At 39.0% G+C, this 21546-nt stretch overlaps 1 protein-coding gene across 2 annotated transcripts in view; it reads left to right on the forward strand.

Annotated features, from left to right (window-relative positions):
* The first annotated feature begins 2197 nt into the window (after positions 1–2197).
* Positions 2198–21546, forward strand: part of NCAM2 (neural cell adhesion molecule 2) — a 514996-nt gene continuing 495647 nt past the window's right edge. For both annotated transcript variants that reach the window (XM_059392179.1, XM_059392180.1), the window contains exon 1: positions 2198–2464. In XM_059392179.1, the coding sequence (XP_059248162.1) occupies positions 2410–2464 (55 nt within the window). In that variant the 5' untranslated portion in view covers positions 2198–2409. The remainder of the gene's footprint in view (positions 2465–21546) is intronic.

Raw genomic sequence — 21546 nt, forward strand, 5'->3', positions numbered from 1 at the left:
ATTAACTTAAAGGGTACCAGTGAAATTCTCCTCTGGTATGGTTCAACCCTTTGTCTGAAATAAATGTAATTCGACTTCCAAAAATAAAGAGGGAAATCTAACCGTCAAGATTGACCGGTGTTTGTGTGTGTGTGTGTGTGTGTATTTGTATGTCTTGCACACTTGACCACTCTGGTGTCACACTGAAAATTTCAGGTTTTGCAGTGAAGAGGCTAATTGGCACAAGTAGTATATATTCAAATTTCTTCAGCGACCCCGTGTGTGTGTGTGTGTGTGTGTGTGTGTGTGTGTGTGTAGCATGTCTTGACTCCTTACAGAAATCAAGAACTGGTGAAAATAAAGGAGACATTTTCACACCTATAAATGTGCTGTTTCCACACTTTTCTGCAAAGAGCTGACAATGACCTTACTTAAGTACAGTTGGTGCCTCTCAGATTGAGGAAAGGGTGTGAGGAGGGAGCTTTGACAAAAGAACTTCCTAAACGCATTTTCCTAAATATACTACTATAAAACCAAGTGAAAGAGGAGGTTCTCAAACTGAGAGCTTCTGAGAGAGCCATTGGTTAGACTTCAGCCATCAGGGATGTTGACAGCTGCCTTTGCCTCCACTCATCTCAAAAACCCATTCCAGATGCCAAGTAAGTGAATCTTCTGGGTAAGAAGATTGCATTCTGCCGGAGGAACACAAATCGCAGACAGTAACTCCTCTGTCCCTGCTAGCTCCTTTCTATCCCTTTGGACTCCCTGAAGCAAGAAAACCTGCATTTCAGCATCAAATCCCGGTGTGTGTGTGTGTGTGTGTTTTGCAGGGCGGTTCGCGCCAAAGGGGTGGGGGTGGGGGGGGCTGGATTTTGAGCTCTACAGTATTTCTATTCCCTCCTACTTCCCACTTCTCACCCTCACTAATAAGGAAATGGCCAGTGATCTCGCGGGGTGAGAGGTGAGGCAGTTGAGTACCCTAAGGAACCAGAACAACTGTGCAGAAGGAAGGATCCATTGTCAGTTCCAGCCCGGCGCTCTGACCCAGGCCGACCCACCAGGGCCCCGGGGCCAGGGAGTGTCTGCCGCTGGCTCGCTCTTGCCGCAGGCTTGACATCGCACTGACAAACCTTTTTGAGCCTTCCAGGAAAAAGAACGGTACACCCCAACCTTCAGAGGAGGAGAGTTAGTTCTGGGAGCTCGCCACGGCTCCATCAGTCCATTTCACACGCGCGCACACGCAGGTGTGTGCACGGGTGCCGGGCGGGCTGGGGACGAATCCCCGCGCAACTCATCTTTGCACCTTTCCAGGACCTCCCTCGTCGCCCTCCTCTCGGGGACCTGGCCGGTGCTGTGCGCTGGGGACCCAAGGCGGAGCTCGCAGAGAGGGGCTAGGGGGGACTTTGGACGTGTCCAAGGACGCGGCTAACGCCGACAGCCGAGTTTAACGCAGCCGCTCCAACATCTCGCCCCCCCCCCCCCCAGTCTCTCTCCCTTAAGTACCTGCTCTGAACGGCAGTGGGTCGACGTGGAGGAGAAACACCCTACCCTCTACCACCGGAGACAGGCAGTGTAGACACTAGAGGACCACGGCTTCCCCTTTCCCGCGGCAGCGGGGAAAGCGTGGGACGCGGGCAGGCTGCCGAAGGGTTCAGCGAGAGGGAAGGCCTGGGAGAGACAGAATCCTTCCCCTCCCACGCCCTTGGAGAAATGAACGCGGCAGCACCCACCCCCGCCCTCAGAGTCCCCACTCCCGCTAAATCCGGGCGCGCGTAGAGCCCGGGGCCGGGGCGGCCGCCCGCAGCATCAGCAGCGGCTCCAGCTGCCCACTTCGGCGAACTGGCCCGGCGGCGGTGCAGGCGCTCCAGGCTGCCCTCCCTCCGCGGCCCAGGGGCGGCTGCCAACGTGCGGGTCTCCGTGAGGCCGAGCGTGCGGTCGCCACTCGCAGACGTGCTCGTGCCAGCCCGACCGCGGCCGGCCCCTCGAGCTTGGAGGCCCCGGGACCCGAACCCGCTCTTCCCGAGCTCGACTGCGGACGAATCCTGGGGGCCGCGCGTCTCGGGAGAAGCGGCCGCCGTGCGGCGCGGAGGGATACACCTCGGCCGCGCCTCCCCTCCCCGCGCCCCCGCCCCCGCCCCCCCTCCCCGCCCGGCTCTGCTGCCGCCGCGGCGGCCGCTGCTGCTGTTGCTGCTGCCGCCGCCGCCGCCGCCGCCGCCGCCGCCGCCGCCGCCGCCGCCGCTGCCTGGATATAGTGCGGCAAGGAGCGGAGCTTGCAGTCACTTTGCGAGGAGGAGCGCGCGGGCTGCGGGCGGCTGGGGCACCCCGGGAGCGGCGGCGGCTCTAGCTGGGGCGGCCGTGGCAGCGGAAGGTTCTCTCTCCAGGGCTGGACTTAATAACTTTGGAACTGTCCTCCAGTGTCACGTCCTGAACATGAGCCTCCTCCTCTCCTTCTACCTGCTCGGGTTGCTTGTCAGTAGCGGGCAAGGTAGGAGTGTGGTGCTTGAGTGCTTGTACTTTCCCTCCCCCTTCACCCCTTCCACCCGACCGACGGGGGCAGGGGGAGGCACGGGGAGAATGAAATGAACGAACCAAAGTTCCAGTTACGGTCGTTGGTAGGGTGATGTTCACTGTTTATTGGAGCTGCCGCTAAAAATCGTATCTGTTCTGTGGAACCCTTAAATGAGACGAAACCCAGAACTGGAGGCTGGCATCGGGGAGCAGGAGATCGAGGCAAACTGCTTCTTTTTCTGGGATCTTGGCTTGCTCGGATTTTCATGATCAAAAACTGGATGAGCATGTGGGTGTGTATTAGCAGTTAAATATCTGAGGCTGAGGAGGGAAGGGGAACGACGATGTTTTACACAAGCAGCAAAAACTATCAGCATTAAACTCGTGTGTGACACATCTCTCGTGTGCAAGAAATTGAATTCTTAGAGACTCTTTTTTTCCCCCCCCTTTCCCAAGACCCCCATCCCTGGCTAGGAAGTGAACGATGATGGTTTATTTCTGTTGAAACTAAGAGAAGGGCCATGGATGTTGTGTGTAAGACGGCAGATGGATAAAACTAGGCATGTGTTGCAGTCATTCATTTTCAGCACCCCCCACCCTTGTTAATCCATCAAGGTTGAAAATTTGTATAGCGTCAGATTGTAATTCCACCTGTAAGGGATGTTTTAGCTTGTGGAGAACTGGTGAGATTTTTATCTCCCCGGGGGGGGGGGGCGGAATGAATAGCTTACTAGAATAACCTGAGAGAATTTGTGGAAGCTACCTCTATTCGTCTCTATAGAGGTAGATCTGAATTTATCTTGCTTTGTTTGGGTAGTTCACGTTCACATGAAATATATTTATAATAAATGGAAACATTTTCAACTGTCCAGACAAGTTTGGACATTTAATTGGGAACACAAAATGCTAAAACATACCTTGGTGGAAGTCTTTAAAGAAAAAAGAAAATAGCTGTAATTTTGTGATGTGTAATAATTGCATAGAGTGTTATATTATTAGTATGGCATGAAAATTGTTTGATTTTTTTTTTTTTTTGAGAAAACATAAATTACAAGACAAGTTAAAATATCTCCACTATATTCAATTCTAAGCATTTTCTAGCCTCTTCGGTGTTGCTCATTTGGTCCAGCAGGGGGTGGTAGAACTCCATTTTAAAAATCAGAAATGGTTGTTTCTGTTCTTCCACACTCACTGGGTCCTTCTATCATTCTTCAGCAGGGCTTGACATTTTGGATATGAAGCCTTCCTTTCTCTGCCCTCACCTCCCTAAAGCTATATAGTGTTAATGGCTGATGAAACATGATTGGATGCAGATTTTATGCTCAGAAATCAGAATGCAAATACTGAATGTTGCTGTAGTTTATAAAGTGTCTTGGTAAGATACTGCTCATTTCCCCTTGATAATATAGAGTATGCAAAATTTCAGTCATAGAAAAATTGCAGATATATCCATCTGAAGCTGATAGTAGCCCAGTTAATTAAATCACTATTATAGCAAAGATCAACATATATTTTATGCCCTACAGATATGTTGCTTTCATTTTTGCAGAGCTGCTGATTATGTTTAACTGTTCATTTATAACATAGACAGGTATTAGTGAATCCTAAGAAGGAGTTCCTGAAAATTGCAGTTAAAATACCACTGCAATTAACTGAGTGTAGCTAGTGTGGAGTAAGATGGGGACATAATAGAAAGCAAGTTTATGCAGACTTATGATTACATTAGGGGTGGTTTGGAAAAGAAATATGTCTCAATGGTGGAGTCTGTGAATTTACATTTATAGACACTAAGTGTGTTGGAATTTGGGGGACAAAAGAGAAATCTAGGAATGTTTAAATATTATACGCAGGCACAATTTAATGTAGGTCTCTATATGTGACATACCTGAAATTTGGGATTCCCCTAATTTATAATTAAGAAAGCAGGGTAATTGTAAAGAAGGGCTCTAAAATTAAAGCATGCCTGAAAGGGAGCCTATATTCACTGTCATGAAACAGGGGAGGAGGGGAACATCATTTGGAAGATCTCTCTATCTAGTGCGATTTAAAAATGCATGGCACTGATAGAGGCATAGATGCACAACAGAGAGACTTAGCTTTTGTGAAACTGAACATGTAGTACTTCTGTGCCCTGTCTCCTAATGAAGTCAGAAATGCTGGGAAACAGCAATCCTGATCTTGGAGTCCGATTCTCCTATGCCAGTGTTTTGTCCTCCAATTAAGGATGCAGAAGCAAGTATCAGACACACCACTGGAGCAGTTTTTGAATAAAAGGGATCTAGTGCAACTCATAATTTTGTTTATTCTTTTATAAATGGGGCCATGGAAAAGCCTCCAGTTCGTGATCCCTGGGCTAACCTTAGAAATACTAAAATCCCAGCTTGCTGATTTATGTTTCCAACAATATACTTGCAGGGGATTTTATGAAGCATGATTGAAGCTATTGCTTTGGAAAGTGGTGTGCAGTTAGACTGGGGAAAGGCAATGATGATGTATTCCCTTTTAAGTAGTCAAAACGTTTTGAACTGCTGCAGTTGAGCAGCAGAAAATGACAGAAGTGAAAAACTGAGCAACTTAAGTGGATGCCAATACCATAATTAGCTAACAAGGTCTAATAGTTCTAACTTTCAACACAACATTATTGTTCTACTGTAGGGAAAGCCTTTTTTATTACAGCAGGAATACGCCTTTAAAAAGTCTCTCATTTCCACTGCAAGATTAATATCTAATGAAGTAAGGTTGGGATTTAATTGTCAAGTCTGAATTTAATTGTCAACTGAAAGGAGATTCTATAACTCTTAGCTTCTGCTATTATTTTTCTTTGTATTCAAAAGTTGTTCACAGTCTCCATCATCATAAATCTCAAGTAATAACCTGAGTCTGTGATTCACAGTGTATTTGCTGTTTGGATCTATGTAAACCCAATTCCCAAACTGTAATACGTATGTGCTGCTAAGCCAAAGTCATGGGGAGGGGGAGGTGAATTGCCCAGTTAATTCGTTGAACTTAAGGCTCTCTGCTTACATTTTCTCTTTCTGGTGAAGTATTAGTAAGTCATTGTTCATTAGAGACCTGTACCTTCTAAAAATAAAGCGTGGGGGTGTGTATGTGTGGGTGTGTGGGTGACTGCTAGTTTCACTTCTACAGGAAGTGTGGGTGTGTGGGTGACTCCTAGTGTGTGGGTGACCGCGAGTTTCATTTCTATAGGAAGGTCTCCGCGAACCTGTCTTCAGTGTAGGCTGTTCACAGACAGCCTCTCTCATGTCCGTTTTAATCTACTCTGCTCTAATTCTTTGATATCAGCCTCTCTTGGAACATTTCTATTGAATCAACTCCATATGCATTTGCACTTAGAGAAGACAGGCTATGTGAATTAATACCGTTACTGTCAATGAGCCACCCAGAGGATTTCCTTTCATGCTTTATGTCAAAGGAGTTAAACAGTGCATTTGACCACTTCGGTTTCTAGTGCTGAACTGGAGCCCAGGAGAAGAGCAAGAAGGGAAGGTGGTGGGCCCCCCGGGGGTCCAGGGAGTCTTTTCAATGGCACAGTGGGCTAATGTTCTTCCAGAGGTAATGTCCCATTAGAGAAGCAATTAATGGAAGAAAATAACCTCATTCAGTACAAAAAGAAAGTCAAACTTCATATAATTTAGTAAATAAAATGGCTTTCTTTCATACAGAGAGCTAGTTTGTAATGGGACTGAGAAATGCGCTATAGAAATGGAGGCTGGTAACCAAGCCTAACAGTGTCATTTGTTTTTGTCTATTTCCTTGGGAGGCAGGAATGGGAATGGAAACAAGGTTGCCAATCAGAAGGCCCCAAGGAACTAGTCTGTTGCTCTCTCCGGCTTTTGACATTTGGGAAATGATTTTAATTTATCTGTTTTCAGAGTCACTCTCATAGCAGTGAACTTTCGAAAGCATGAAGAAAGGGATTGATAAGTGGTAGCGCAAGTTTGAATTGCTTTTGTTTTTGTTTGTTTGGTTTGGTTTTGGTCCAGAATTAAATGAGTCCTCTGGGTGTTGGTGTATGCAAAATTAATTTAATAATTTTAATATTCTGATAAAGGGGTATCATTGTTTTACAAATTTTATTAATCTAGATTCTAAATTCCCTGTGCCCTTAATACTCTCCCAATTATGCTAAGGATGGACCTACTTAAAATATTATAAAATAGCTTTAATTTTCCAAATTGTATGCTATGAGAACACTTTGAGATACCACCAGTGCTTGTATGCTTTCATTAAGTGTAATCTTCCTGAACTTCATAGGGCCAAGGTATCTTTAATTGTTCAGCAAATAAAAGTGCTTCTATATGGCATTATTTAAAATATTTTAATAACTTTTAACTATTTACAAAGTTATAGTTATAATAGTGCTGATTCCAAATGACTATCAACGTACTTCCTCGTGTCACATATTCACTTGGGTCACTAACAGGTCATCAACCATTACAAGGCATTTTAGAAAGCCTTGATCTAATGCAACAGACTTGTCTGAGTTTAAATAGTTAAGAGGTATGATAAGGAAGTTTAAGAGTATTTAGAAGTGTAACAATCAATAAATGACAGTTTTAAGGATTTCAGGTCAGTTGGTCAGAATTTTCTTGGCTCCATTTTGTTATTAAAAATAGCACAAAAGGGGAGAAAATGTTGGATTTGAAATCAGAAGATTTAGACCATTAAGTCTCTTGACTTTGAAAGAGTAACTTAAATTCTCAGATGTTGTAGGGCTCCTCTAAAATGTCAACCCGATTATGCCAGAGGTATATTATAAATACAGACAAATCTGCCGTGGTTTAAAAACATCTCATTTATTCAATTTTTTAAAGTCATCACAAACTTCTCTATGAATAAAAACAAATATTATGTGGGGCAGAGATAATTTAATTCATTGATAATGGTGGCTCATTCATCATTTACTCATTTATCAAACATTTATTGAATGCCTATAGTGCCTCAGACACCTTATTCAGCAGCATTCCTAGGAATGGTTATATAGATTGTGCGGTGAACAACTCCAGGGGGCGCCACTCATGGGTGTAGTGATAGAATGCATATTTATTTTCACAATTTTCCAGCAGATGGCAGTAAAGAGTCTTGAGGAATGGGTTTCTTATTGTATCACAGATCCCTTTTATGGGCCAGCACCAGGTTGATATGAGTCTGGAGAGGCTTAGGGTGGGCACACAATTAGGATAAGTGATTTACTAAAGATCCGAATAGTAGCGAGAGCTATGGTCTCTAAACTCTTAATTCAGTTCCCTGAACACCAAACTTTTGCAGCGGTTTAAAAATATTAACATTTCTTCAGCTCAGAATAATAGTAATGTTTAAATTTTATGCCATTTTGTCAGTTAATCAGTTAACAAATACTTGTTCAGGATTTAACAATGAGCATAATGCCACCATTTTGTAACCCCATAGACCACTGGCTCAAAGTGTGTTCACTTCCTTGTAAGGAACGATGAGCAAGAATCCAAAGGACTATTAACTATTTTATGGTGGAAGAAATTGAAATGCAGAAGAATTACCTGATTTGACTATATCAGTTATAGTTAGGAGTTATTTGGATTCAAGATTAGATTTTCTCATTTCTAATTCAATGCCTATTTTTTAAATGTATTTAATGTTTTGTTTGAAAATTTGCAGGTGTGTAGAAGGGTAGTGCATAGAATCCAATGCTGATAGTTGAGAAGGCAAAAAATATAAAAGCCAATTAAGCATATGAGGTATCAATAAACTGGTCAACAAAATGTTGAAAAATGAGAAAAGATATATAATTAATTAAAAATTAAGGGGTATAAAGAAGCCCATAAGAATTCGACACCTAGAAAGAGCTAAAATTTGTTGAATGTTTGCTAACTGCCAGGGTCTATTGTAAGCACATTACATTGGTTTAAGTAGCTTAATATGTACACAGCCCTCTAGTTATTATCATCTTACTCTTCCCTTTTTACACTTGAGGCACAGAAAATTTTCTGTGAGGCACAGAAAATTTAAATAACTGTCTAAGGTTGCATAGCCAGGAAAGAAACATGTGAACTCAGGACATGTACGAAAGACTTGCCCTTTTAACCAGGGCACTACCTTGCCATTCACTGAAACAGAAGGGGATTCAACATGGAAGAGGGAGGAGATATGACGAAGAGTTAGCAACAGGTGAGCATATTGTGAGAAAGGATGCCCTAAATGTTCAGAGGACAGAAATAATCCAATTCATTAAGAATTCGGAAAGGTGAGTTGTTGGACTTGATTATGGAAATATTGATGGGACTTAGAGTCATGAAGGTCTTGATTCAGGCTAGGTGTAGATCATCAGGAGCCATTGTTTCGGCAGGAAAAGAACATGCTTAACATTTTGTTCTGTTTTGAAGTCTCCTGGCCAGGCATGGGGCCTATCAGAGGGAAATGAAAAAGGAGTTGAGGGTTCATGTCTTATGTTTCTTTGAAAAAATTAATGACTCTTAATAAGACATTCGATTTGGGAGATTGGGAGGCAGGTTGTACCTGAAATTTTAAGCCTTTTCATGGAAAGAATGGTTATCTTAATAGAAATAGGGAAATAGATAAGTAAGACCACTTATTTTAGGTGAGAAGGGTTTGTGTTCTTGTTTTGCTTGTTTGTAATTTTCTACATTGATACGTTGAGTTTCAAGTACAAGTGGAGTCTAGATGGAAATGTCATCAGCAACTTTGGAAAGGCCAACTGTTGGTCTTTTCATTTCAGAATTTTTCTCCACTTTTATTTAGCTTTGTTCTCTTGTTCTACCATCGCTGTTTGTGCTAAAATTATTTGATAGGTGTATGTCTGGAACTTTGAGTAAAATTTCAAAAGCATTTAGGTCAAATTTGCTTTTATTATATATTCTTCATTCATTTCCACTGCTTATGCGTAGCTCCCCCCCCCTTTTTTTTTAATTGTGGGGAAACAAAAGAAAACATGAAGAAATAAGAACATTTAAAAAAATGAAAATAGCTAAACTAAAATCAAAAACCAAAAAAGTTTGATATGAAATATACAGACGTGGACATTGTTTCTGTTCGTCTTCAAGGAAACTAATATTTTTGAGTGCCTCCTGTGTGCCAGGTGGACATTCTCACTCATTGTCTCACTTAATCCTGATAAAAATCGCCTTTGATAGATGATGTCTTGAGACGGAGAGTGTCAGCTTGGCCTTGCGCTATTACGCATGTTCTGTGGCTGACACCCAAAGTTGCCGCTAATGTGCATCCTATGTATTGAAGATACAATTCTGTTTCTTTGTGTGTTTCTTTGATACAGGATTGGTTAATAGGGGGCTGATGCAGGAACTGTGTTGTTCCCTATACCACTTCTTCAGCCCACTCATTTTTGAAGTGATCAAGAGCAAGCTTTCTCACTATTAAAGAGAAAGCCTTAGCTTTCTATAAAGATGTTAATAAAAAATATGAAAAATCAACTCAAGTACTTTTCTTTACTGTGAGTATTTGTTTGTTTAGCAGTTTAAGAACCATCTTGATTTCCGGTATAGTACATATCTGGGAATACTGAGATTGCTGCTAAGAAAACTGGAAATCACTTTCTCCTTTGTTAAAATGATGTATTTGTTTTTACTTTTTTAAGGGCTACACCCTGGATCATAGTTTTCATTTTAAAGTGAATGCCCTTCAGGCCTTGTATCTCGAAAGAAGATGCAAATACTAGATACAAGCAGCGTTAGAGATTTAACTGTGCTAGTATTTTCATTAAGATTGTTATGGTAGTTGTTAGTGCTTGGTTACACATTTCTGTAGGTTTGGAATGCTCTGACCTCTAATCCTGTCTTTTCCCATAAGCCATGATATTTTTTACTGCATAATTTTGCAGACACCAGCGTTTTCCAGGGATGCAAATATGGTGTTAGCATAGAAGTGCATGCCACCACTTGTAAAATAAACCGATGTAATAAAGCTAAGACTTACAGTAGAGTACATCCTAATTTAAGAAAATAAGCACACATAGACTTTGTTTTACGTATTAATGAGTGTTGTGGACAGTTTTTCTAATATTGTAGCTTGTCCATTCTCAACTAGCTGTTTAATAACTACGGTACTACTTTTTTCTGATTACTTTTATATTTATTGCCCTCCTTAATTTATCTCTGATTATTATCATTTACCAATGACAAATATTGAATATTCTGTCAGAGCGGAGCAGTTGCAACTTTATATTATAATAATAGCATTCTGTCATCAATGAGAGAAATGTGAAACACAGATTATGTAAAAATTAAAATATAACATCAAGTATATGCCATAATATGTCAAAGTACTGATCAATATTGACCTGTTTTATTTAAATTTTCTGTATTTACTTATGTAAACCATTTATAATTCTCTAATGTTTCTAATGCCCGCTGAAATTAAGTACATTTTCAATCCTGTTCATTTTTTTAAAATGCACTTATCTCACAGAATCTCTGGTTCTGTCCTACCTATTGTATAAATTATATACTAATATTTTAAACTAGGTTAAACTTCCGGAATTATCAAAGGGTTAGAGTTACATTGTAGAATTTAATGATTTCAAATGTATATATACTAAGACATATTAGATAACAACAACTTTGATGGTCAACTTAAATTTACCTACTTAAAGTCCCACAATTACCCTGAAATGTAGGTAGTATTCCTGATTTAGAGAAGAAGAAAATGAACCTTGAAGAGGTCAAATTACTTGTCCAAGAAGAAAGACTTGAAAAATGGTTGGCTTAGAACTTGATACAAATATTTTATTCTAGATGCAGCATTTTTCCTATAACAATGCCTGTGCTTTCACAGAAATATATTTTACTCCTATTAATGGAGCAGTTTTCAGAAATAACTTAGTGGTACAGTAGATAATTTATGTTACTCTGCTCTTCAAAGTTACTTTTGGACTGTATTTACAAGATACATGCTGTTCATTTTAGAGGACTCCCTTTCACTTGACTTATTTGGGAGTTCCTGACTTAGAACTGTTAAGACTTCTACCTTTTATTCACTTGCAGGATCCTGTTTTCTTAGTCTCATTCTTATTACTATGTACACCAAACACTTTTGCACCATTTCTGAAATTCCCAGATTTGGGCCCTGTGTCAACATAGCTCATGTATTTTACAGTTTTCCTAACCTTCTTTGCTTGGACAATTCCTATTGTTTTTCTTCAAAACTCAGTTTAGCCATTTCATCACTGAAGACATCTTTCGTAATCTCAACAAATATACAGTAATCCCTGTAAGTGAAAAGTAAAAAACAAACAAACAAAAACAAACAAACAAAACACACACACACACATACACACACACACAGAGTAATCCCTGGCCAGTGTGTAAAACTCGGAACACCCAGTCATGGATGGTAATATACCGGAATTCTGCATGTCAGACTTCATTGTAACTGTATGTGATCTTCTGTCTGAACTCTCTGAGAGCAAGAACACCTTTCCATGCTGGCTTGCCATTAAATACAATGTACTCGGTTAGGGAGTTCACTGTAAATTCTTATGTGTATTCTTGAAACATAGTATATGTTTAGTAAATATATGCTAAATGAATATTTAAATATTACCCAGCAGGAGTAAAACAAACTAACTAAAAATATATTTAGTTTTGACTGTTGAGAATATATTATCTGTTGGTTTGGGTATTTGTTTTAAAAATTTTGTTTATATCACTACTGCATATGATAGGCCTTCAATAAATATTTGAGTATCTATAAAATAATCCAGTCAAAGGGAAGGAAAAGATGACCTGTCTTACCTCCTGAACTAAAAATAAATTAGGGAATAAAGCAGACTTTTAAATCTTGCTATAAGATTTCTTATTTTGAAGCCTTATCTGGGACATAGGAGACCATTACATTGTTGAGGTTTCTGAGTCTTCACTACATAGAAATAAATGAGGGAGATATAATATGTTGATAAGGGTATAATTAAACAGATTAGATATTGTCAATAGTAAATGTCTGATTTGTCAATAGAGCAAGTATTTAAAGTCCTCAAAAATCAAGATAATCCCTGGGGTTAATTAAAAGTTGATTATTCAGTCAATGATTATTGGAAGCCAATTCTAAACTGTATGTATGGGAAGACAAGCAAGATAAGAGTATTTTGCCATATTTTTTCATAGGCACTTGGGTTTTGTTTCTTTTACAAAAAATGAAATTCAATTTAACCAAAAACATGCTCTCTTGTCTGTTAGCCATGTTTTGTCATGATATTATGATATTTTATATGTCAGATTTCAGTGGTAAGAGTGTTTAAGTTAATTGGACAGAATACATTTTCAGGTACTCTTGAATGTCTTTATCACGTATTTATTTGTCTCCCTTCCATTAGCCTACTAATGTTGCCAGTATTTTGTATGCCACTTCTAACTTGAAACACAGTTTGCAATTAGAGATATGACCACTGCTTCTGATTCATCCATGTTTTAACTTTCATTTCCCTCCTTAAATTTCACATAATTTATAAACACTTTAATTGGTTATCCATTTGAGTCCTTTTATTTCATAGCCCCCTTATAAGCCCCAAGGTAATGCATTTTACCTCTGTGGACATTGTGCATGGTCTGCAGTTTAGCAACAAAACTCAGCACAGGTTATTAAAGGATATTATGCCATTCGCTGTGCTTTACTAAAAACTTACACAGCCATATCCAAAGTGGATAGGAAGTATTCAACTCTATTTATCTCATGATATTTAAATAATACTTCATACAGAATACTTAGTACAGAATCCTGAATAATTATAAAATACCCTAAGTTGCTGATGTATTTTCTCTTTCAAGTCCTTGTTCTGTTTCTATTGTATGAAACATTTTATTAAAAATACCCTCCATCCTACCCTGTGCATTAATAGATTATTTGGTGAAAGATGACTTCTTCAAGGAGAATGCCCCTCCTTCTTGCTAGGAAAATCAAAGGATTGACATCATTGGGGCACCTGGGTGGCTGAGTGGGTTAGGCCTCTGCCTTCGACTCAGATCATGATCTCAGGGTTCTGGGATGGATCCCCGCATCGGGCTCTCTGTTCAGCAGGGATCCGGCTTCCCCCTCTCTCTCTGCCTGCCTCTTTGCCTACTTGTGATCTCCCTCTGTCAAATAAATAAATAAAATCTTTAAAAAAATTTTTTTGAAAAGGTTTGACATTATTGACTATGGTGGGGAAGGGGACTTACTTGTTAGTTACCTTTCCCTTCTCTCTTCCTGTTTGGCTGCCTCTCAGAAGGCATCTCATTTAGATGTCTCCACATCTCAGGTGATGTACCTAAATGTGGATGTGTGATAGGAGAAGGGAGGTTGTCCTAAGAAGTATAAATTGTCTTTGACTAATAGTGATTCCAGAACACATTCTGACTCTTGAGCAGAAAGGCATACAGGGAGCTAAGAATGAGAAAGGAGAGTAAATACTGTTAGTAAAGATCAGTCCCTGTTTTATTTCAAGGGTAATTCATCAGCTAAACAGTAATGAGGGAAGGGGTGGTGGGGTCAAACCTTGAAGAGCTGGGATAAAGTGTGACATGCCTGCAGAGGAGAAGGAGGTGCCCAACAAAGCAAAGAAGGACTGCAGACATCCTTGGGTCCTCAATAAACAGTGTCTGTTTGTAAATATTGAATGAGTTAATTGAATGAAGGAAACATCAGAGATAAACAAAGCCAGACACTAGTTACAGTGGTTAAGGACAGATCTTAATCGGTAATACACCATATTGGAAAGGAAGTTTATTATTGTATTCAGTAAGGTAAAGAGCCTAGTGTGGCCTGAACTTAACTTTGCTTGGTACAGAGGTGACCCGGTATTCTAAAGGCACAATGAGGGAATAGGGGGGAAGGTGCATGGGGGCTCAGTGGAGCCAGGGAAGTGAAAATTTACAAAAATCAGGAAGGAGTGGTTTGGTCTGTTTGAAACCCACCTGCGTTTGTTAATTGATGGTTAGCAAAGTGAGGCTCCTACCCTCCCACAGAGGTTGGGAGAAAAGAGTCCCATCTTGAGGTATGGACTGAAACAAAAAGAAGGTCTTTTGGCAGCCTCGAGTTTTGTCAGGCACTTTAAGTCATCCCAGGGATGCCCCCTTTGAACTGTTAAAAATAATGTTAGTGCTTCATTCAAATCTTTATAGGTTAGGGTTGAGACCTAGTTGAGAAGAGAGCTCCGCAGAGCTTGGTTACAGTTTGGCAAAGAGGAGAATGTCAGAAAAAAAAAATCTATTAGTCTCCCTGCCAAGTACTGGGTTACCTCATTTTTATATTGACTACATATATAGGATTTCTGAAAATTATTTAACAGATGAGGGAACTGAATTTCCTAAAATTTAAATGGCATCTAATAAGTCAAGGACTTGAAATTTAAATTTAGTTAGTATTTGGTTCTAAAAGTTTACTCATTTCTGTGACTGAAACATGGTACCTTTGAAGCAGCTAGGGATAGCTGAAGGGAAAAAAGAAGTACTAGGAGTAGCTTTAGTTTCAGTTTTTTACCACTCTTTCTAGCTATTTCTTTTGAATGGCTAAACTTCAGGTGAGTGACTACCAATTAGCAAATGAGTAAATCTTTTAGGGACCTTAAACATTGATGAGCACAGAGAACCAACAGGATTTAGAAATACAGGGTTCATGGTGGTTGTAAGGTGGGGCAGTTTGATTGTTCAGGTTAGTGTAATTCTTTCAGGACTATATAACATTAATATTTAAATATAAGCTATATTTTTTAAATGACTTCTCTTATTGTAAAAACTGGAGTCATGAATAATTCAGTAAGTCATCTGTTTGTGGTTGACTTACTGAATACTTTCATAATAAAATTACATCAGTTCAGGATGTTTTTCGGGTCAAAGAAGAAAAGGATATATTTAGACGGACTTAAAAATAAAAATCTGTGATAGCATGTAAGAAATCATCCGGAGGCAGGTTGGGACTGCATGTTTCTCTTTAGTTTTGGGTATTTTTCCTTGACTTCATGGAAGGAAGTTATTTGCAACAGTTTCATGTATCACGTTCTTCTCAGTAAAATCTGAAGTTAGGAAGGATAATTAAATATGTCACTGGCCTTGTATTATGAAAAAAAGGATAAATTCTCATATATCATCCAGGAGACTTTCCTCAGTTCTCATTGGCTAGAATTGTGTCATAGTAACTCTTCAAAACTAATGGCTGGTGAAGAGAATACCATCGCCATGATTTCCCCTGATGAATTAGTTCCTTTCTGTTGCTGAGGAGAAGGTCAGCCTCCCTTGAAGTATCTGATTCTTCCATCAGACTCAGTGTTCATTTACTGAGGAACGAGGGAGAGAAAACTCACCAGTTTGTGGTCTGGTGTGACTGCCATGGAAGAGTTGAGGGGCCCTTTTTGACAAAGAATGTACACTGTGTCACAAGTCAGTATTTATTAAGCACTTACAGTGGGCCATTTCAGTGTACTTTGTATGTGTGATCTGTTATAATTCTTCAGACTTACGTGTGAAGATGATTCTGTTCTAGAGAAGGGGAGGGGAACAGATGTTGAGGTGTTTGAATGACCTGTCAATCTCACAAAGCTGCCCGGTGGCGACGTTGGGATTGGAACCCTGGCTGGCTGGCAAGAGTCCTCTTTCCCTGCCAGGTCCCAGTAAAAGGAAGCCGCTAACATTGGGCATAGTTTTACTATTGTTAAGTTGAAGAATGGTAGGTAAGGATACTAACTTCCTTTGTGAACAGGATGTATCTTGGGAAAAATCCTGAGAAAACTGTTACACTTGATCTTACTTAATATCTGCGTTTACACATCTTTTACTATCTATCTTTTTCTTTTTAAATTGTACAGATAATGAAATTAAGAGAAAGTGTGATAAAACAGTTTACCCAAGGTCACATAGCTATGAAGGAGCCAAGTGGGATTTGAATAAAGGCATACTTTGACTCTGAGGGCTCAAGTACTTTCCACTATGCAGTGTTTAAGGACTTTATATATGTATGGCAGGTCTGGGGTAGTAGATTTGGGATAAAACAAATTACATAAACCTCACTGGTCTTCCAGAATCTTATGAAATAAAAGAAGCTAATTTTTTAAAGGAAATCTATTTCATTTTCATTGTTTTTTTTCCCCCCACCCCAAACCTGACAGGTGGATATTGTTCTCAAATTTAAGGGGGCCAAGGAAAAATATTCATTGGATTCTGGAAGAGATGGATAAAAAATAGAAATAGAGGCTAGGATCTCCTTTAGAAAGAGAAGTGGAAACTGAAAACAAAGAATATTGGTTTGATATTGACTGATGAGACCGGCTAACTATGAGTAGAAATGAGTAGATTCATCAATCAGTGTGTTAATCTACTGTATGCCTAGACCAAGATATGAACCACACCAGTTCCTGACCTCTAGATGGTTTCTTCCTGAGACTACACAGTGAATTAAAAGGCAGGCCAGTGATTAAGATGCTTGGGGTATAAAACCCTGTGCGTGCTCTGCAATTACTTTTTCTTAGAAAGCCATTCTGCTTCTTCCCACCCCTCACCCCCATGCCACGTACTCTCACCAGCACTGTTTTTTATGAATGGCCAAATATATAAAATTATATATGTGTGTGTGTATATATATATATATATATATATATGGAGTGTGTGTATCTGAGTATGTGTGTGTGTATAACTACCTATACATATATATGTAAAAACTTAGGAAAATCATTTCATCATTCCATGCTGAGTCAAAATGCTTGCTACATTTATTCCATTATTTTCATTAGGGCTGAAATTCATGAATATTTTAAGCGATTTGTTCTTTGCTGCTTTTTGCCTCTAAGAAAGAAATGTACTCCACAATAAAACATTGGACTTATTATTCACACTTAGTGTAACTGAAGACTAATTAGCTAGTGTTTAATTTCTCAAGACTACAAAACAATATCTGTTGTCTCTCGGTTATACAAAATGAACAGCTAAACAGCTCTCCCACCTTATTTTTTTAAACAAACTCTCAGCACACAAACATTCATAATTTATGATGTTTTCCATCAAAACATATTCCCTGAATATAGATAAAATCAGCATTTGGAGCATAGATGCTTTGGTTCCAGCTCAGGGACTGTGATTGAAATGCATGCACATGCTTGAAAAATTCTTCATTTTCATTTTCCCCAATTTCTAACTGAAGACATGAAGGCTGCTAAGTTTCTAGCAGTGTTATGCTCTCTTTTACATTGCATTGTACAACTGAGTTACAACATTTGTTTCAAAGCTGCTGAACAAATTGTTTAAAGTAATTTGTAATATCACAATGAGGACTGGATCGTAAAATTGTAGATACACATTCTCTTGTATCTGTGTTTGATTGCCATGTCCCTTTTGAGGATTACTAAGTAGATAATCTGCTTCTATTTCTGATGACAGAGAACAAATTCATTTGTGTAAAGAGCTTTTGTGAGATATGTTGCTGATGTTTTTCATATAAAGAATTTCTGTATTTGCAGGTATTCAAGACAACCGAGTTTACTTATTTGCAGCCAAGTAATAGTGTTCAAATTAAATAGTTTCTATTAACTTTATCATTGACTGGTTTATGGTTTTATGGAAATAAAAAGTACTTTGAGAGGAGCTTTCCTTTTTCAATAAATGGCATTGAATGGTCCCATTTTAAAAGATGTCTTTGATATTCTTTTAGTCCTTATGGTTTGGTGACAGCAGTCAAAATTGTTTCTAAAGTGTTCAGAATTCACATCGCGTGGCTGGTTGTTGAAACGTTCTGCCTGAATGGTTGGGTACTAAATGAATTCATGCCAGCCCATGGCAGTTCCAGTCATTGAGGCCAATGGCTGCTTAGTGCTGGGGCAAAACTCTTTCCCATGCACAAGTTGGTAGTGGTTTCCTGAGAATAAATTTGGATCCTGTGGCCCAAATGATGTCTTCAAGAAATAACTCAACATCTGTGTTTTATTTCCAGCTCTGTTCCATACTCAGTGAAGCCCAGATCTCTACTTAGAGCTAAATATCTTTACATTCCCTTTCGCGTAAAAGCAAAAGTTTTGTTAATTTTACTTGCAAACATTTTTACTTTGATTTGTGGGCATGCAAATGCTTTGAGCCCTCAAAATAGCCTTTCGTGTCGGAGGCTGTGTGGTGAAAAGCACAGAATCTGAACTCTGGCAGATTTGAATTCAAATCCCACTCACCCACTTGTTTAATAAGAGATCACAAACAAGTGATTCATTTCTCTATGCCTTCATATTCTCATCTGTAAAATGGGGATAATAATAGCACTACTTACATAGTAAATGTTCAATTAATATTGCTATCATTATTAATATTGCTATAAAGCCAAGGTATAATTATATATATATTTTTTATAATTTATTAACCAGCCTTTCTTAAAAGGCTTCTAAAGCATTTAGCTCTATGGAAAACAATGCTGTGGTAAAGTGTCAGATTTTTTTTTTTTTGAGATAATTATTAGTTTTGGAGAGCTGTGTTATCACTGTGCCATTGATTACACTCTGTTTAGTTTTCCCACCCATTGCAAAGGATGGAGGGCAGGCCACTAGTGACTTTGGCATTTGGGACGTTTATGGTATCTAGGGTCTCTTCTTTTTCTTTTTTTAAAGATTTTATTTATTTATTTGACAGACAGAGATCACAAGCAGGCAGAGAGGCAGGCAGAGAGAGAGAGAGAGGAGGAAGCAGGCTCCCTGCTGAGCAGGGAGTCCGATGCGGGGCTCGATCCCAGGACCCTGGGATCATGACCTGAGCCGAAGGCAGAGGCTTTAACCCACTGAGCCACCCAGGCGCCCCTAGGTCTTTTTCTTTCTTTGTCAGCTGTTTGTTATTGTGGTGTAGGGCTTCACAACTGAGGTAGAACGAGGAATTAAAGATAATTACACTATTTATTATGTGACCAACTCAGAACTGTTTAAATCCTGTATCTAGTGCCAAGATCTGTCGTGCTCTCTAGGACTTTCCTCCTCTTCCCGTAACCCTACTCAGACTCATTTCTGGGGTTAGCTGGAGGTTTATTGTCCTTGTTTGTTTCTCTACTCTTATCCATCACCGGTTTTCATCCTTCCCAACAACTAGCTGCAGTTCATCTCATTTTAGGGAATGGGAAACTGTCCGTAGAGCAGGTGCACTCTTCCTTCTCAGTGGATCATCAGTTATTGATATTTAAAGGGACACTTGTGAAATACTCTTTTCTTTCAAGTGACTGGATTTTAACTCTAAAGTCCTAGCAGTGAAAGCTACCCATTCTGCCATGCTCTACTTAGAAGTGCTATTTGAAAATCAAAGCTGATGGTGACATGTTGGCTCTCCACTCTTGAACTCCCTGTCAAGGGCTGGATGGCTCAGCGGACCGAGTGCAAAGCCCTGGGCAGCAAGTTCAGAGAGCTGCAAGGTGATACTCAGTGTGTAGACATATCAGAAGGAAATGGAAACATGACAGAGGGGACATGAGCAAATGATGATCATTGTGTTTACATAAAGTAGAAGGATGGATTTGATCGCCAACTAGAAATTCCAGAATAATTTTCTAGAGGTAGTTTTAGACCCTTTATAAGATGACAGTTTTGAATTCTCTCAGTTTATCATATAAAATGAAGCTCAAACCTTGTTCCATTTGTGAACCCTTTCTTGGTCATTCCAAACTACCTTTCTCCATTATAAATCACTAGAATATAGACTAGTATCACCCATTTATAATCTCATACAGTTCCAGGTTGTAAATGGTCATAAATGTTTCACTAATCTTACCTTCTAATCAGATTCTAAGCTTATAGACAAAGGCTTTATGTTATGCAATGCACATACTGGATGCTCAGTGAAGGGCTTTGAAAAAAACAAATGAATGATGCTCTTACAGTGATATTTATATTTATAATAAAAGTAGAGATTTAAAACCGTGACAAAATGAATTTGTGTTAAATAAAAAAGATAAGTATCTGGCTTGAAATTAGCACACCCTACTGATAAATGGTAATAGAATATTTGCTCTCTTTTAAGAGTATCCTTAAAATATATATATATATATTTTTTTTAAAAGATTTATAAAATAAATATATTCATAGCCTCAAAAAAGATATATTTTTTAAAAAAAGATTTATAAAATAAATATATTCATAGCCTCAAAAAAAGATGTATTGACTTAGTGAGAGAGAGTGAGCATGAGGATGTGGAGGTGTGGAAGGAGAGAGAATCCTCAAGCCCTGCTAAGTTCAGAGCCCAACACAGGGCTTGATCCCATGACCCTGAGATCATGGCTTGAGCCAAAATCAAGAGTCAGGAGCTTAACCTACTGAGCCACCCAGGTGCCCCAAACATATATATTTTTTTGCTTGGAACAGTTTTGGTGGGAATATAATTAAACAACCCAAATTGTGTCCAAGTTCTCTGAAAATATATACTGAAATATTAAACTCATGTGTTTTTCCTCTTCATATTAATTCAGTAGTTTAAGTTAGCAATTTAATAAGGAATATTTACACTTTTCCTTCTCAGTGATCTCTCTTACAAATTTTTACAGAAGATAGCAAGTAAGTGTAAACCCAGAGCCTTATCTTCTGGTATATACCTTAGTTGCTTATGTGCATTTCCTACATACCTAAGTCCCCCCCACCCCGACTTTTATTATTCCATACCCAAAGTCTATTTCACTTATAAAAAATATGGACTGACTTTTCAAATAGCACCATCCATATAAATATTTGAATTATTTTGTTACTTAAAACTATTATATTAGTAACACTTACACCCAAGTGAATTCATTCTGACTACTAAATGTGTCCAAAGAATACTCTGAAACACATATAGCTTGAAATAATTGTAGAATATTTAAACATCATTTTTTTTTCTAAATAGTCCATTTATGTTCATGTAATATTACAGAGTGTTGACAATTTCTCAGTAATCCACTTTTGATTATTTTTAATGTTTCACTTGATGAAACAAATGTCAAAATTCTTATAATCTCTTTTCAATTTGATGTCAACAGGAAAAAGTTCAGAAAATTAAAAGTTTTTTTTTTAATTTGTATATGATTTGTATATGAACATATAACTTAGGATAATTACATAAGCAAAACTGCAATAACAGAAGC

The sequence above is a fragment of the Mustela nigripes genome, chromosome 2 (assembly GCF_022355385.1).
Source record: "Mustela nigripes isolate SB6536 chromosome 2, MUSNIG.SB6536, whole genome shotgun sequence".
NCBI classification, from domain to species: domain Eukaryota; kingdom Metazoa; phylum Chordata; class Mammalia; order Carnivora; family Mustelidae; genus Mustela; species Mustela nigripes.